Source organism: Durio zibethinus, chromosome 13 (assembly GCF_047325235.1).
Source record: "Durio zibethinus cultivar Kanyao isolate XHJ-2024 chromosome 13, ASM4732523v1, whole genome shotgun sequence".
Classification (NCBI taxonomy): domain Eukaryota; kingdom Viridiplantae; phylum Streptophyta; class Magnoliopsida; order Malvales; family Malvaceae; genus Durio; species Durio zibethinus.
In genome coordinates, this window is record NC_143174.1 from 25,698,738 (window position 1) to 25,716,148 (window position 17,411).

The 17,411-nt window shown below is 31.4% G+C and overlaps 3 protein-coding genes across 6 annotated transcripts; 2 read left to right on the plus strand and 1 right to left on the minus strand.

The window, feature by feature from the left end:
- Nucleotides 1–1,102: 1,102 nt before the first annotated feature.
- On the minus strand, nt 1,103–5,477 carry LOC111303426 (4-coumarate--CoA ligase 2-like). Its single transcript, XM_022899681.2, has 5 exons — nt 4,397–5,477; nt 3,384–3,582; nt 2,071–2,284; nt 1,847–1,949; nt 1,103–1,725 (listed from the first exon to the last, which is right to left on the minus strand). The coding sequence occupies exons 1-5, from the start codon at nt 5,387–5,389 to the stop codon at nt 1,561–1,563; spliced, it is 1,674 nt and encodes a 557-aa protein (XP_022755416.1). The 5' UTR covers nt 5,390–5,477; the 3' UTR covers nt 1,103–1,560.
- Nucleotides 5,478–8,741: 3,264 nt separating this feature from the next.
- On the plus strand, nt 8,742–9,467 carry LOC111303429 (uncharacterized). The gene has a single exon (XM_022899685.2). It carries the CDS (start codon nt 8,871–8,873, stop codon nt 9,231–9,233), a length of 363 nt encoding a protein of 120 aa, XP_022755420.1. The 5' UTR covers nt 8,742–8,870; the 3' UTR covers nt 9,234–9,467.
- A 2,798-nt stretch (nt 9,468–12,265) lies between these two features.
- Nucleotides 12,266–16,854, plus strand: LOC111303427 (mitochondrial outer membrane protein porin 4-like). 4 transcript variants are annotated; one of them, XM_022899682.2, is made up of 7 exons: nt 12,266–12,456; nt 12,799–12,877; nt 13,451–13,518; nt 14,155–14,265; nt 14,426–14,512; nt 15,014–15,222; nt 16,310–16,854. In XM_022899682.2, the coding sequence occupies exons 2-7, from the start codon at nt 12,832–12,834 to the stop codon at nt 16,608–16,610; spliced, it is 822 nt and encodes a 273-aa protein (XP_022755417.2). In that variant the 5' UTR covers nt 12,266–12,456; nt 12,799–12,831; the 3' UTR covers nt 16,611–16,854. The 4 variants fall into 4 exon arrangements, with proteins under 4 accessions (XP_022755417.2, XP_089598457.1, XP_022755419.2 ...); XM_089742331.1 differs by having other exon boundaries at nt 12,285–12,456; nt 12,805–12,918; XM_022899684.2 differs by having other exon boundaries at nt 12,315–12,456; nt 12,805–12,877.
- The last annotated feature ends 557 nt before the right edge of the window (nt 16,855–17,411 follow it).

Here is a 17,411-nt window from a genome sequence, read left to right on the forward strand (position 1 = left end):
ATGGAAAGTAGGTGGCAGACACAAGAGTAACACAAGTTGACCCTAGAAATTGATACGTTGGAATAAGTTGGAAGCTGATGTGTGAGCACTGAGGTTCTTTAAGTGGGGGATGCATAGATAAAACTACTCTTCACCAATCCCTCATCGTGGAATATAAGTACAACACTGCACACAGCAAAATACATGTATATGCAGGGTCGTCGTCTTTGGGGTCAAGCAGATAAGGACATGATGATATATATATATATATATATATACTTACTACAATCTTTCATCTTTAGATATCAGTAAATGATCACTTTTGAGTATGACCCTTCATTAGCGAAACGAGAGTGGCAATCATCAATCCTGTTAATGTTATGTCCTTCATTGCATGACAGGGATGGAGAGAGAGGGACAGACAGAGACAGAGAGATGGGATCCACTGATAACGTACTCGCACAACTATGGAGTTGGCCCCTACAAGTTTGAAAGTGGAGTTGACTGAAGTTTCCATTTAATTAAATATCTGTGTGAAGTTAAAGCTCCAAAGCCGTTCTCCATTGATGTCTTAGGATTGATTTCCAGAAAGGACACCCCGTAACTCGAACTCGAGACTCCTTTTTCAAGACATTTTGTCCAACTTCATTTATGAAGTCGAAAAAAACTACCTCTAATGGTATATACATATATATATATATATATTTAACAAGTGGTGTGATTTATTTTTAACCAAAAAAAATGATATTTTTTAATGATAATTTTCAAATATAACTCTGTGAATTCAATTTTTTACACATAGCACCCTATATTTTTTCTCCAATATTTACACGGTTAATTTAACACAATAAAATTATTAAATGATCTCAATTTATTTAGTTTTATTTATTTACGCTTGAGAGTATTTCACTGAGTAAAATTTATTCACGTGATTGTTACGTTGGGGTTACAAACAAATGTTCAGAATCTTCTAATGGATTTATTTGGAGTTTGGATTTGGTCCATTTCTTTATTGGGGCACGCATATAAAGGTCCATAGGCGGGGTTCGCGGTCAACATTCTTAAATGGAGTATATTTTAATTAATACTTTTAATTTTTTTAAATATATTTTAAAACTAAAAATAAATAAAAATATGTATTATTATTCATTTTTTACAATTGAAGCAGATGATTTTGTTTCATAAATTTCCATGACTATGCCCCAAGGCCAGATAAAGAAGTCCTTTCTCTTTGCATAGGATATCTTATCGCAACAACGATTTCGCCATAGTTGGCATAGGATATTCAAAGCACAGATATATAGACCAGAACAAACGTCGCAGTTCCTACTCTGCCAAACAGTAGAAATATGTTCTACAACATCTTTCCAGTTTGCCCTGCCCATGTAATCATATACATAAACAAATGTTAACAGTTACATAAAAAGCCCGAATAGTATAACAGCTTTCTGTTCCTAATTCTTTGTTCTCAAACGAGACAAAGTCAATTCCTTGGCATTGAAATCAAACCAGCGCCATATTATTATTGCTTTCCTTCCCAACTTGGAGGAAAAAACAAAGCCACATAGTCTATTGGTAGCTTTATCTAGATGTTATGCTGCTGCATGCAATATCTGTTCCAGTTGGGCTAGTTGGGAACACCTCAACAAGCTTTGCTCGTAGATCTTTCCGCAAAATCTTACCTGTGGGAGCCTTGGGGATTAAATCGGTGAAGAAAACCCGGCCAAGTCTTTTGTAAAACACAACCTGCAAACACAATCAAACCATGGGTTCCGAGTAAAGCTGAGATATGTGCTTGTTCATTGTATTAAGCAGACAGGGTTTCTTGGAATAAAAAAATCAGTGGTAAAGAAGTTTTTAACATTACCTGTTTTGAGATGAATTGCTTAATTTCATCCTCAGTGATTTTGGAACCATTTGATCTCACAACGAATGCAACCGGAACCTCTCCAGAAGCCTCATCTTTCATGCTGAAATACATAATTCATTACATACCGATATAAATGCATGACTCAAATTCCGGCCAGTAACATATTCAAATCGTTGGCTAACGCAGTTTAACATAAGGTAGTTATGTTGAAGCAGACTTACGGTACCACAGCAGCATCAGAGATGCTGGGATGGCTAATCAACATAGCTTCAAGCTCAGCAGGTGCTACTTGAAACCCTCTGTACTTGATCAATTCCTTCAATCGATCAACAATGAAAAGCTCACCATCATCATCGATGTAGCCAATGTCCCCGGTGTGCAACCATCCATCTTTGTCTATTGTTCTCTCTGTGGACTCCGGGTCATTAAGATAACCTGATAGTGAGGCAAGATCAATTCTAGTTAAATTTTGTATGTTTGAAAATGACTAATTCAGTGGGTAAATTTCGAGATGGAAAGTTCTCTAGTTCTAATTTGCATAAGTATATTTCTAGTCCCAAAGTGACCAAATGGTTCCAAACCAGATGTGTACAATTAGAATTGATATCAGCAGATAAAAACAAAAGAAATCCTAAATCAAAATTGACAACAACTATAAAGAAATCAACATAGGAAAAAAACAATAAAGGTGTTTCCCAATGGTGGAGCTGATATAATGCCAATCCAAGTATTCTTGTGATCTTGCCTTGTCGTTAAGAATTAAGAAAGCCGGTTTAAATAATTCAATTCTGATTTAGAGATTACTACTCTTCTTCAAAATAATTAAGATTCAAAACCCAAATCTCTTTTTTCCTTTAGATGTACATAGAAATCAAGTATATAAACCTTTTAAAAAATTTTACCAATAAATTCCAATACTTTATTTAAATAAGCATATAGAGTATAAAGTAAATATAAAAAAAAACTTTTACTGTTTAATAATTATATCAATCATCTTCAAGCTTTTGATTTAGTGATTAAAGATGTTTGAGAGAACATTAAAGACCTAGTTCGAGCCAAACCTCTCTTCTCCTTACTTATACCAGGACTCTATCATGGTGTAACAAAAAAAAAAACTATATTGATCATATTTTGTACATAAATAATATTTTTATTTGATTCTTCATATGTCGGTTACTCATTGGTCAGTTCTATCCATATGTCAATTTTTAAACATCCTTATTCCTACTCCTGTGGTGGCTTTGACTGTTGGGCCCGCAAAAGATGCATCCCACCAAACAAACACATGTGGAATTAGTACTTGATGCAACTTCGTTATCACAAAAACAACCATATACGCCATCAAATGCAGCTGACCTATGAAGGTTTCTAACTACTACCTAGGAATCAATCAAAGTAGTAAATAGATACATTTGTAAATTTCTTCCCCTCTTGATTAATCTAAAATATAAATATTTATTCTTGCCTTCAACTTTCTTTGTTTATTACTGTTTTTCAGATGAAGATGCATGGGGTAAAGCATTTGATGGTGTACCTTTCATGACCTGGCTACCCCGAATGCAAATTTCCCCTGACTGATTTCGTGGAAGCGAAGCACCAGTGTCAGGATTGACAATTTTCATTTCTGCATTCCTCACAACTGTACCACAGGCACCAGATTTCGTCTCACAGGGTTGTTTTGCAAAAGCTAAGTTCATTGATAGCACTGGCCCTGCCTCTGTCATCCCATAACCCTGCAACCATTTAGCCACCGACAGAGCCCATAAACATTGCAGTTAGTCCCATATCTTTAATTTCTTTGGTATTTTAAAATTTCTTGATTTAGGTGTGGCATTTTAAAAATCAATGTATAAATAACTGGAAGAACCATTAATTTGCTGAGTTGGGTGGTTGTGGATTCAACCAAACCTTTTCCATTTATATGCATGGAAAAACCATTAATTTGCTGTGTTGGGTGGTTGTGAATTCAATCAAACGTATCATGTTCTTGCATTTATTTCATGTCCTTTGTGAGTTTTTGCTTCAGGAAAGAGATGAAGAGTTCAGGAAAACAATAGCAAATTCATTGCAACAAGATCGATTATTAGAGGCAAAAATTGATCTCAATGGGAAAGAAAAATATGCATTCAGAGATTTTTGTTTTTGTGCTAAGAAAAAAAAGAAAGTTGCTATCACGAAATTAATGGACAAGGTCATGGTCCCGACAAAATAAGAAATATATACTACCCACTTGGGAATTTTTCAGAGGCCCAATTTAAAGCCAATTGTTATGATATATATTTCATATTTAATAGGTTTGTGGCATATGGTAGGCAATCTCACAACACTCAAATTTTCTACCTCAAATAAATATATATTTAATTTCTAATATATATTTATACATATTTTCCATAAAATAGAATCAAAATTTTAATTAGGTTCATTTCATATAATAATATCAAACTCATTAAGTACATGAGAAAAATAAAGAAACAAACATGTAATTCAAGAAAAAAAGAATAAACAAAAAAATAAGGAAAGACGGCCAACAAGAAACAGTTATCATACCTGTCCAAGTTTTGCATTTGGAAGCATGACTCTGACAGCATCCTCTAGCTCCTTTCCCATTGGTGCAGCACCAGACATCACCGTCCGGATGGATGAAAGGTCATAGTTATCAACGTCCGGACTCTTGGTGAAGGCCAAAATGATCGGTGGCACGAAGGGGGCGATGGTTACCTTGTATTTCTGCACAAGCTTCATTAATGTCACAATCTCAAACTTTTGCATAATCAGGATTGCAGCCCCTACCCTCAAAGAGCAAAGTAACACAGAATTGAGTGAATATATGTGGAACAATGGCAGCACGCAGAGAATCACATCTTTCTCATGAAAATAAAGGTTGGGATTCTCTCCATCTACTTGTTGGGCTACGCTTGTTACAAGATTTTTATGAGTCAACATAACCCCTTTGGGTAACCCTGTTGTTCCAGAAGAGTAGGGCAGGGCCACAACGTCGTCTGGATTGATCTTCGCGGCTGGGATTTCAATCTCATCAGCTTGAGTCAACTCTGAGAAATGCATACAACCCTCCGGTGGTGTATCAATCGTTATGATCTTGATATCATTTTCCTTGGCGAAAATTTTCACTTTCTCAGCATAAACTGCTTGAGTTATAAGCAGCTTAGTGTTGGAGTCCTTGGCCTGTTTCGCAATCTCCGCTGGGGTGTAAAAGGGATTCGCGGTAGTGCTGATTGCTCCACGGAATGATGCACCCAGGAAAGCAAAGACAAACTCCGGTGAGTTCCGAAGCAAAAGCATGATAACTTCACCCTCTTGGATGCCTAAATTGTTGAGTCCGGTGGCCACTTTACGGGCAGTGAGCTCGACTTCAGCATAGCTATATATCTGCCCGGTTGGACCATTGATCAAGCAAGGACGATCTTTAAACTGGGAAATGTTTTCAAAGCAGTATGTGTGCAAAGGAAGGTGATTTGGGATGTAAATATCAGGGAGGCTGGATCGAAAGATGAATTCATGTTGGTCTTGATTGGCCTCCATTGTTGGCGAGAGAGAGAGAGAGAATTGAAACGTGATTATGGGGAAAGCAAAAAAGAGAAGGTAAGAGTTTGGTTTTTTTTGCTCCCCTGGTTGGTTTGAGTTTTGGTTGGGGTAATATACAAGTAGGTAATATGGTAGAAAGAGCAGCTGCAAGAAAATTGCTTGGCAATTAGAACTTGGTCAAGTCACCAATATTTTTTCTTAATTTTTTTTTCTTTTTGGGTTGAAGTCACAAATATTAGTACATTAAATAATGTTTGATTTAGACATTTTGACTTTGGCAATGTTGAATTCCTCTCCAAACTTAGATTATTCATGTATACTTGTCCCTAGGTGTATGACCATTCTTAGGGGTTAAGAAAAAAAATTTAAAAATTAAAAATTAATTTGAATTTATAATACTAGATTTAAATTAAATTTGAATATTAAATATATATATATATTATATTTAGAGAGAATTTCAGTTAAAAAATTTAAAAATAAAAAAATTTGAATCGAATTAAATTATATATATGTTATTAATTTTATATTTTTTTTAAATTTTTATAAAATAAAACTAATTATTTTATATTTAAAACTATTTAAATGTATTAAAAATTTATATTAAAATAATATATAAAAATGTAAAAAATTTAAAATTTAAAAACTGATAAATAAAACTAAATTAAATCGATAAATTTTAATTTAAATTAAATAAAATTGTAAAAAAATATTTAAATTTGAATCAAAATTTAAAATTTTATAATATTATATATTATTTTTTAAAAAAATCAAATTCAATCTAATTTAATCTGTTATCTACTCTTACAAGTTGAATAATGCCATATTATTCACGTTACATAGTAGGTAAAGTGTAATACATATAAAAAAAAATTCTAAATTTCCGAATCCCACAATATCTTTCTCGAGACCTACACTTCAAGGGCTATGAAAAAAATATTAGTATTTATTTCAATCCTCGATATTCTTCTTGTGGTTTATATAACACCTAAAATATGATTGAAAAGGTTCAATATTCACGTTCATGTTTGGATATACCTTCAAAAACCCAAATAGTTGAAAGACTGCAGAAAGATATAGAAATCTTTCCATATATCAGTAATCAAGACCGACACTTTTTCAATGTATAGTTGTAGGCTAAGGTTCCAATTTTCAGCATAAGGCATCAACTATTAGTAGCTAGGCTTAAATACCCCAAAAAAATCGATGAATAAACACAACTAAATTTATCATTTAGGTTGTTTTTTATTGAAGAAATTGAAGAAATTTTTTTGGCATGCATAACAGTAAAATAGAAATTTTAATAATTAAACCTTAATTTGAACATTTCAAAATGAAATTTAAAACGTAAAAGTTAACATCAAATGAGATATGGCTAATCAAAAATTATTTATCAAATGAATCTTCGTTATTTATGAGAAAAATATGGCTTTAGACTTCACCTATTGCAGCTTTGGGTCTTGTTTTTTTTTTTTTTTTTTTTTCTCACCTACCACACTTTGCTAAATTAATTTGTTGACATATTCAAATTACAATTTTTTCCTCACTTCATCATGAAATCAAAACTAACACGAAAAGGAATCCTCTTTTTTATTCAACCTGTTTTCAGCACTACCTCAAGACTTAAAGTGACATTTCTCCTACATTCATTTGTTTGTTTTTTTCTTTGACATGTTTTATAAGGGCAGAGAAGTAAGGTCACCTCGATGTTCACGAGGGGGTGGCCCGCAAATTTGGTTTGATTCGAGTTGAGTTTATTTGAAATTTATAAATTGCTAAATCTCATTAATGATTAAACCGATAGTGTAAAATTTAATTAATTTTAGCCACTGATTTTGTAATGTTTCTCAAGCTGCCTTGTTGATATGGATATGAATGACAAGGAGTGGAGATTGACAGGTTTCTATGGTGAGCCAGAAACAAAGTAGGAGCCATGGGGGTTGGGCCGTGGTTAATCATTTAGCAAGCTAAGGAAAAACTTTGGGATACTGAAAAAGTGTGGTTCTCTTACGACTTGAATGACAGATGCAAGCTTTTAGACAAACGATTGAGGAAGCAGCACTTAATGATTTGGGCTAAATAGAGACTTGGATAGAGAAGGTAGTCCAACCTCAATATGAGATATTTTGATTCGATGTGATTTTATAAATTTTTATTTTAAATTAAAGTTTAAGTCGAGTTGGTATTAATTAAAAAAATTGAAGTTAGGTTTAGGTTGGAGTTAAATTTTTGGTAAACTTTTATCGATTTGATATATATTATTTTTTAATTTATTTATTTAATATTTTATTTATTTATTTTTATATTTATTTTTAAAAATAATATTTTATTAATTTAATATTAAATCAAATTTTATATAATTTAAATCGAATTAAATTTAAATATTTAAAAAAATTATATCAAATCGAATTTAAATATTAAAAATATAAAATTAAATCAAATTTAAAACGAATTAAAACCCACTTGATTCGAACTATTGTCGGTGGCAAGAAATAGCTATTTACTGTTTTAAGCGTATTTTTGAGTTCCAAAGACCGAATAATTTTGATGAAATTCCGATAGATGAAAAACATTCCTAGTTGTCCAACGACTTTTGCCATTAAACAAAAAGATTTAGAGAGTTGACCAGTGAGTGACGCTTCTTGGAGCTCAAGTATTAAAGCACGGGGAGGTTTATCGGCAAGCTGACTGAGTCAACCGACGCAGGCAATGAGGACCCAAATGGATTAATGATACTATAAAAAAGGTTAATTAGAACCAAACTGCTAATCTACAGTTCTTAAGACGCCGCAAAACGTAGACAACTTGTATTGCAAGTGCGAACAAGCATAGGTATTGGTAAAAAGTTTCGTCCTAAATCTGATGTTCATGTTTGATTGCTTGAATTTTTCAACACCAAAAAAAATATATATATATATATATTTAGATTGGGTCTATTTAAATCCCTCATTTATACATTACTCACTTGCATATGAAGGCAATCAAATTCTGTACAGGATTCCTCAACAATTTCATTTATACTAAATATCAGGTTTTATGCTGGGGAAATATGCTTTGTTAAAAGAATTAATTTCCATATTATTCCTGATAGAAACTCGTATGTTTAAACATAATAATAATAATAATAATAATTATTATTATTATTATTATTATTATTGTTGTTGTTTTTGTTTTTATTATTATTAATCGATAAAACTTTTGACTAAATAAACTCTTAATCTTTCATGAAACCCCAACCTGTTGCAGTCAACCTGACACGGTTCTCCATTTTTATACGTAATTTTGTTTTTCTTTTAAACTTATCCAGCACCTTCCTTTTCCTTAAATCTTTTCTATATAAACATATAAATACCATAACGCAGTTCTTCTTATCTTCTATCAACACATTAAGCCTCGCCAAAGACATTAAACTTGCAACTTTGCAACACAATATTTTTCTTTTTCTTCATCAATCTACAAACACAGTTCTTTAGTTTATACCATGGAAAAGTGGTCTTTGCTTAGCCGCCTAAGGAAGGCTGTGAAGAAGGTGAAATTCTTGCTAAGTTTCAATATAAATCGATTGCGTATCGCTTCCATGATAGGTGCTTCTCCGAGCAGCCGGAGGCTGAGCTTCACGGATAGGCCAGGGTTGAGGGCATGTGCAGACGATTATGATTCTGATGATTCGGATTCTTCTTCCATGAGACTGGCTCGGACAACAAGTTATCAATCAGAGGACGATGTTGATAAGAGAGCTGAGATGTTCATAGCTAATTTTCATAGACAACTTCAGATTGAAAGGCAGGTATCTTTGCAGCTCAAATACCTTCAAGGGAACAGCTTTGACTACAACTCTCCTTGATTAATTCATTGTTTTATTGGTTCACTATTATTTATTGGAAAAGAAAACAAGATTTGAAGCTTCTTGGGACAGATTTCGATAATTGGTAATTAAATTCAGTGTGAATAGTTTGTAATATCAATGCTCAGAGTTTGCTAATGGATGGAAGCCTGTACGTTTTATTCTAGGTTGTCCATTATTTCAAATTGTAATCCTTTTTTTAATTTCTTCATAAAAATTTTGATTGCTTTATAAGAGATTGTAATGAAAAGTAATCTTCGAAAATGTTCTGTTGTAATTAACGAATGCATTAAGAAAAAAAAAAAGTGTAAAGTTTGGAAACTTTCTACATATTGGCTTTATCTTAGAGCATAATGAAGTGTTGTTTGAAAAGTTTGCGGGTAGAGCCTGCGATCAATGTGCTTTTTGTTTCCATCATCCAAAGCCGGTGTCCTTTTTTTCCACCAAAGCCAAAGTCATTGTCGGGGGTCAAACTTTTTTATTTCTTAGAGGGAGCCGTAGGGTGAGATACCTATTATTGCCTAAAAGGCATATAAAGTATTTTATATATAAATTACACGTGGAATGATAATTTATATAAATTTTAAAAAAATTATATATTTTTATTAATGATTTTAATATATTTTAAGAATGAGATTAAATTATTTATTTTATCTTTTACTTGAATTTATCATCTTTAGATATATTAAAATTAATAATTAATTTTTTTTTTAATTTTACATTGAATAAATTAATCCCTTTTCATATTATTCATATGTAAGAATAATTAAAATATCTCCTCTAGCTAATGTATGTCATGCTACCTTGAATTTGCTTCTAGAGTTAAAATATTGTATTTGCCACTCTGATTTTCTTGAAATTTGTTATTGTATTTTTATTTCTATTAAATTTTATTATTATATTTTCATTTTTGATAATTTTCGAAGAAAAACTAATGAAAACATAATATTTTGTTAATATATTTAAAATAAGTTTTGAATAAAATATAAAATAAAATATAGATATTTCATATGTAGAAAAAATATATACACGCAATGTGTCATATTAGAAGAAGTTATTATTTGCTTTGTATAAAATTTTTACTAAATGAATATGTTTGAAATATTAAATTTAACATAATTAAAAAATTCATTTTAGTTCATTGTATTGAAAAAAAAAATAAAATCAGTTGATAAGCTGATGAATGCTCTTACGTACCAAAACATTGGTATAAGGAAATTGAACCCAATTTTAAAGAATTTTATAATGTTAACACCACAGCACTTTTTCTTGCTGAATGTTCAGAATGTTAATGTTTTATGCCCTAATTTTCTTAATGAATTTCCTGGATCTGTGGCATTTTTTCAAAAGTGCCTTTGACTATTTCAATTAAGTTTTGAAGTAGAGGTAAGAAAGAAAAAAACTTAAAAATTGATTTAAAATTATAATATTTAATTTGATTCATATTATTTTTTTTATTTTATTTGAATTAAATTTTAATATTAAATGTATATATTAAATTTATATTAAGATATAAAAAATTTAAAAAATTCGAATTGAATTATATATTTTTGTTAGTTTTATATATTTTTTTAATTTTTATAAAATAAAAATATTTATTTTATATATAAATTTATTTATATATTTTTAAATTTTATTAAAATAATATATAAAAACTTAAAAAAATTAAAATTAATAAACCGAATTGAATCAACACAATAGATTTTAATTCTGATTGAATAGATCTAAAAAAAAATCAATTCAAATTCAAATTAAATTTTAAAAATTCACAATACTTATATTATTTGAAAAAATCACATTAAATCTAATTCAATTTGAATTGATATCAAAATTTTTTATTAAAACACTGTATTGTACTACAATAATTTAGTTTCTAATATCCACGTATTTATAAAGTGCAGTGAATAGTAATTTTTTTTATTGGATCGCTACAAATTAATTTCCCCAGCGGGATTTGCTATTGATTTGCATGTTTCCAAGGTCAATGGCATTTTCTTAAGATCTAAGTATAGGGTGAGTAGAACCAAAAGAAAGGTTAAATATTAATATAATATTAATTTATATTCTTATTTTTAAAATATATTAATGCTTGACTATGATTATAATTTTTAATTATACATGCAACTTTATAAAAGAAAAACGTGGCAAGATAATTTTGTGATGATCACAATTGAAAATATTTTACTGGCAAACTAAATTATCTCTAATTGAGTTCAAATATCATTTCACATTTTTAATTTCACCTTCTTTAAATGGTGATTTCACTGCCAACGATTTGCCAGTACTAAACATAGCAGTGGAAGGCATTCACATTTCACGATTCAATCTTGACCGGCACGGAGATATGTTCATCAATTCGGTTACTGTCCAAGTCTAATGGTAGTGATAATGATGTAGATCGAATTTTTTATTTAATTTTTTTAAATAATACATAATTTTAAATTGATTTTTTAAATTAATTTAATCTGAATTGAATTTTATAAATTTGATTTATTAATTTTTAAATTTTAAATTTTTATATATTATTTTAATATAATTTTTAATATATTTATGTTTAAAATAATTATTTTATTTTATAAAAAATTAAAATATATATAAATTAATAAAAATACATAATTCGAGTTGATTCTATTTTTTTAGTTTTTACATTTTAATTTAAAATTAAAATTAAATTTAATATTCAAAGTTGATTTAAATCAAATAAAAAATAAATTCAAATCAAATAGAATATTATAATTTCGAATTGATTTTTCATTTTTTGGATATTTTTCTTCCCCTTCCCCCCTTGGCCAATTACTAAAGAACAAGAGATTCTAGCCAGCCAGCCAGCCAGCAAGGCAAACAGAATCCTAGCCACCGATTTTGGACACGAACGTCATTTAAAATCTTATGCAGTGCCACTTTCGTCATTTAGATGACTCTTAGCCTCACACGGGGGTGACATCGCACATCTCACAGACTAATAATATGTTAACATCACAACCCCCTTCGATCTTTGACAACAAAAATCTCCGATCAAAACAAAGTCCAAAGATCCAGCTGACGCTTTTTGAGAAGTGACCTAAAGCCTTGCTGACCTTCGGCCTTCACAATTGTTTGGAACGCACAATTATTTTTTCTAAAGAAAATCGTAGCTTTCCCCTGAAGCGGTTTCGAAGCGGCCGCTGCAGGGTTTCATTGCTGATCGTCTCTTCTCTTCTCTTCACATCACAAAATCTTTCTTGTAAGCTCTTTCTTCCTTTTTGTTTTTTTAAGTAATTAGGTTACTGAAGTATTGCAGTGAATCCGATGAGATTGTTTTTTCAAATGTTAATTTAATTCATATTACGAAGTGTTGTCGTAGCCGTATTCTCTTCATTTCGAATTTTTTTTTCGCTTTCTCTGTTCATTGCTTCAACCATGTGATTGGTTACAAAGAAAACTATGTTTTGAAGGATGAAAAATTAAAAATTTACTATATATTTTTGCAGAAGAAGAATTATCATTTCACATGCATTTGCTCCATGATTTATTTGCCCCATTTTTGTTTTTGATTGATGAAATGATGATGTTATCTTGATAGTAGTTTCAGGCTGTGGTTGATTATCCTTCTATCAAGATGGCTGGACCAGCTCCATTCGTAGATATGGGCAAAAAAGCCAAGGGTATCAGTGGCACATGTCTTCTTTATTCTTATTCTTGTCCGGTATTGTATTTTTAGATATTGTCTGATATGCTTGCACTTATGATAGTCTTTCTTTTACTAGAAATGACTTGTTAAAGTTGATTGGCAAGTCAAACTGGTTTGATGTGTAATGAAGAAGGCAGACAGCTTTGTTGGAGGCATGAAGATGGTTGGGATAGAGAAATTGGGAGGATTAATGCAGTTACATTTTCCAAACACTTAATAAACCAAATAGAAATGCTTGTATTTGTGATAGATAGCCAAAACAATTGATTACTAATTTATGAGCACACTGTGAGGATTAACAAGTGCCCAATAATATGCTCAATAAGATAAATTTACCTAGCAGATCATTTTTAGTTTCTTACTGATGTGATGAATTGCCTTCTTTTAGTCTGAGATTGTGACGTTTCATGGTATTTGTAACTTTTGGTGATTATCGATTCTTGCCACAGTTGTTCATTTTTTTTATGCAACAACATGGGGTATTCAAAACCTGCTGTCATTTGCTTTTACCTCTAGATTATAATTATTTATAGATGTGTTTGTGCAGACCTCCTGACAAAAGATTACAATTTTGACCAGAAGTTTACCCTTTCAATGCTGAGCTCCACTGGAATGGTAGTATTTACCCTATAAAAGTTGTTGACCCTTTTTATTGAGCTTCTTGATTGATTTACGTTTTTTTTTTTTTAGCCAGAGCTTGATTGATCTACTTGAAAACTTAAATATTTTTCTTTGCCTGGATATTATATGCCAATGGCTGAGAATATATATATTTATTTATTTGTTAAATATTACCATAATGATTATCTTTCCAATTTTCACATTTGAACAATATGCTCATGGGATGCTTGGCTTGGCCTGATATAAATTCCTTTTTCTTAAGAGGTCTTCCCCAGCACATTACCTACAGAACATGTTGGTGTACTTCAATCTTTGAGACATAGAAGAGCAACCTAGTCTCCTCAAATAATTTTATGTGCTTTGAATAAATTATTGAATGATATTACTTTTTGCTATTCTCTTGTGCTTGTATGTTTGTGTTGTGCATGTATATGCAAAGCAGTAAGTCTTTGAACCCACACAACAAGCCCATACTTTCATGATTATTTCAAAATTTTACTGCTAGTCATTACTCTCTTTTGTTAAAGTGGATGAAACTGGTAATTATGACATTGTGAAACTGGTAATTAAATTTCCACCAACTTGTTTGTTATCTATGCCATCTGATGCCAATCTTAAAATGTTTTGCAGGGACTTACAGCTACAGGGCTCAAGAAGGACCAAATTTTTTTTGGAGACATAAATACTTTGTACAAGAGTGGAAATACTACAGTGGATGTGAAAGTTGATACCTATTCTAATGTATGGAAGATTTGGCTTTTAAGACGATCATCTGTGGCTTTCCATATTTGTTATTCAGTTTAATATATCGCCTGTTTGTAATTGGAGGAGGGTGTTAAAATTGTGTAAGCTCAATAGCTTTGCCCTTTTTATCTTCATTTTTTATTTATTTTTTCTGCAGGTGTCTACAAAAGTGACTGTCAATGATGTTTGGCCATGTTCCAAAGCTGCTTTAAGTTTCAGGATACCTGATCACAAGTCTGGCAAGGTCAGTGCATCAATGTTAACAGTATGTATGGAAAATGACAGTGTCAATGTCACATAGGAACTTAAGTATTGCACTGTGTTCTACAAATGCCTTCTTTTTTTTTTCTGTTTTGTTTATAAATTTGTTGAGAATGTGCTTTTCATGTGGTGGGAATTGTGTTTACGCTGACCATCGACCATTGTAATTTTTGTGCTTACCACATATTTACCAAGGCTGTAGTTGAGATAATTATTGTTTTATTATGTCTCTTTTTCGTGTATGTTACCTGGTTTCTGCCTTCTGGGTGTCTTTTTATCTGGAAAAAAAATAACTTATGAAAGCAAATCGGTTTGATGGAGCTTTATTTTCTCTTGATGCTTACTATTATGTGGACCTGCTTCTGGGTTTATATCAACTAAATTTACCTGTTAATGGTAGCAAACTAGCAATTTCTTGAAGCGTTGGTAATATAATTTCGTGTTTGAGAAACTGGATCTCTGACTCTTTTTATGCATGTCTCAGCTCGATGTCCAATATCTTCATCCTCATGCTGCCATTGATTCTAGCATTGGCCTGAACCCAACTCCCCTGTTGGAGCTTTCAGCAACAATTGGAAGCAAGGAGATTTCTTTGGGTGGTGAAGTTGGATTTGATACAGCTTCTGCTTCCTGTACAAACTACACTGCTGGGATTGCGTTGAACGAGCCAGATTTCTGTGTTGCACTTTTTCTGTAAGTACTTCTAGGCCATCCACCTAAGGAGATATTTTTTCTCTTTCATCTTGTTTGTGTTGGTTGTGTCTTTGTTTATGGTGAGTGATACCTTCAGTTGAGTTGACAAGTGCTACATCATGAGCAGTTATTTATAACATCTTGTTAAAATTGTGCAAGAGCTAGTTGGATTAAGATGATCCTAAACATGGGTTGCAGGCACCTATTCATATATCCCTCAACCAATTGAACCAAATGAAACTTATTTAGAAAATTAGTGACTATCAAAATTCACTTTTAGATTCATTTGAAGTTGGATCTTTCTTATTATTGGTTTTATTTTCTGCATCATGGAGGCATAGAATTTATAGAATGTATTATCAGTTTTGGTATTTCGTATTATAGAATGTATTATCAGTATCGGTATTTCGTGTAACTTAGAGAAGGATCAATCTTGATTGACTCTTGTGTAAAAAGCTTAGAGAAAGATATGAGCAATCATGATTGAGGTTTTTGCCAAGAGTTTGATGAGTATTGTTGTTTTTTTGTGCTTCAAACATAGTCTAAATCTGGTGATTCTGTGTTCAGTAAGCTAATTTTGCTTTCTTTTGAAGGTTATCTTGGTTTGACTTGCTAAGTTGAATCACTTTCAGTCTATTGTCTGTGACGTTTCTGTATCTTCTAGTTCTATGATTCAGTTTATTTATTGATGATCATTATTATGGTAAACCACAGCTTGATTCCTATTGATTTATTGAAATGGGTGTGTGTAATATGATCATTTGAAAGAGGCAAAAACAAGTATGCAGACAGTTTGGAGAGATTTTAAGATGCTGGGGGCCTATTGAGATGAACTAAATAGCTAGTTAGCTGCAGAGTATTTAAGAGTTCCATTTCCATGTCTATGAAAGCAATTTACCAATAAGAAAGAAAGATTAAAAGCATCTTTGTCTCTATAGGTTAATGATGTTTAATAAGACTTTCTATGGCTGATCATCCAATTTGGTTTATCAACTTTTTCTGCCCCTTTTCTTCTTGTTTTACTTGCTTTCCCCGCAGCCATCAAGGTCTTGGCTTAAAATTTTTAATACATGTTTTCGCTGTTTAGGACTGATAAAGGACAGGCTCTGAAGGCATCTTATATCCATTCTGTCAACCCCTCCACTACCGTTGCCGCTGAAATGACTCATAGATTTTCCACCTATAAAAACAGTTTCTCCATAGGAAGTTCCCATGCTGTGGATCCTTTTACAGTGGTAAAAACACGGTTCTCTGACAATGGGAAGGTTGCAATGCTATGCCAACGTGAATGGAGGCCCAAATCACTCATAACTTTTTCGGCGGAGTATGATTCGAAGGCCGTTAATGCATCCCCTAAGATGGGGCTTACCCTTGCTCTTAAGCCTTGACTGGGAAAACCCTTTAATCCCATTCATCATCTGTTTGAATTCCATATTTCAAATTTTGATATATTTTTTCCCCGAAGCCATGGGAGATTTGTCATTCACCCAGATTATTGTATTGAATTTTTTTTTTTTTAAATCAGGTGATAACTTGATGAATGTCTTTGCCAAAATCATTGGTGGGGAAATTGAACCCAATTTTGAAGAATTTTATTATATGGATAACACCTAAGCAGTTTTTCATGCTGAATGTTCATGTTGAATGCACTGGTTTTTTTTTTTTTTTTTTTCTAATTGTCTTTTAACGAATAACCTAGATCTGTGCCATTTTTTCATCTTCGTTTGTCAACAATGTCTTAGCCTCTCGATTTCAGTTTGGCTTTGAAGTTTCTTATTAATAAAGCACTGTCTTCCATGAAATGTGATAGTTTCTTATTAAACGTACATGTACCAAGTAATAAGAGCACTGTCTTATTTTTTTTGTTTGAGATTTTTTGATATCTAATTATTTTAAATATCGTTTAATCTGAAATCGAATTAGATCAAATTTATAAAAAAATTTTTTTTTTTTAAATTTATTTATTTTAATTCACAAAACTTAAAACTTAGATCTTACTTTTAAAAAAATTAAATTTTTTGTCATTCAAATGAACAAATATTGATACAAGAGCACCACTTATAATATTTATATTTGTTTTTTTTTTCTGATTTTTAGGTTTGTTTGCATTTCTTTTTTTTGTTTTAGTTCCTTTGCTTGCGTAAAAAAAAGCAATGTAAATATAATTTTTTTTATCCCCAAGTGAGTTA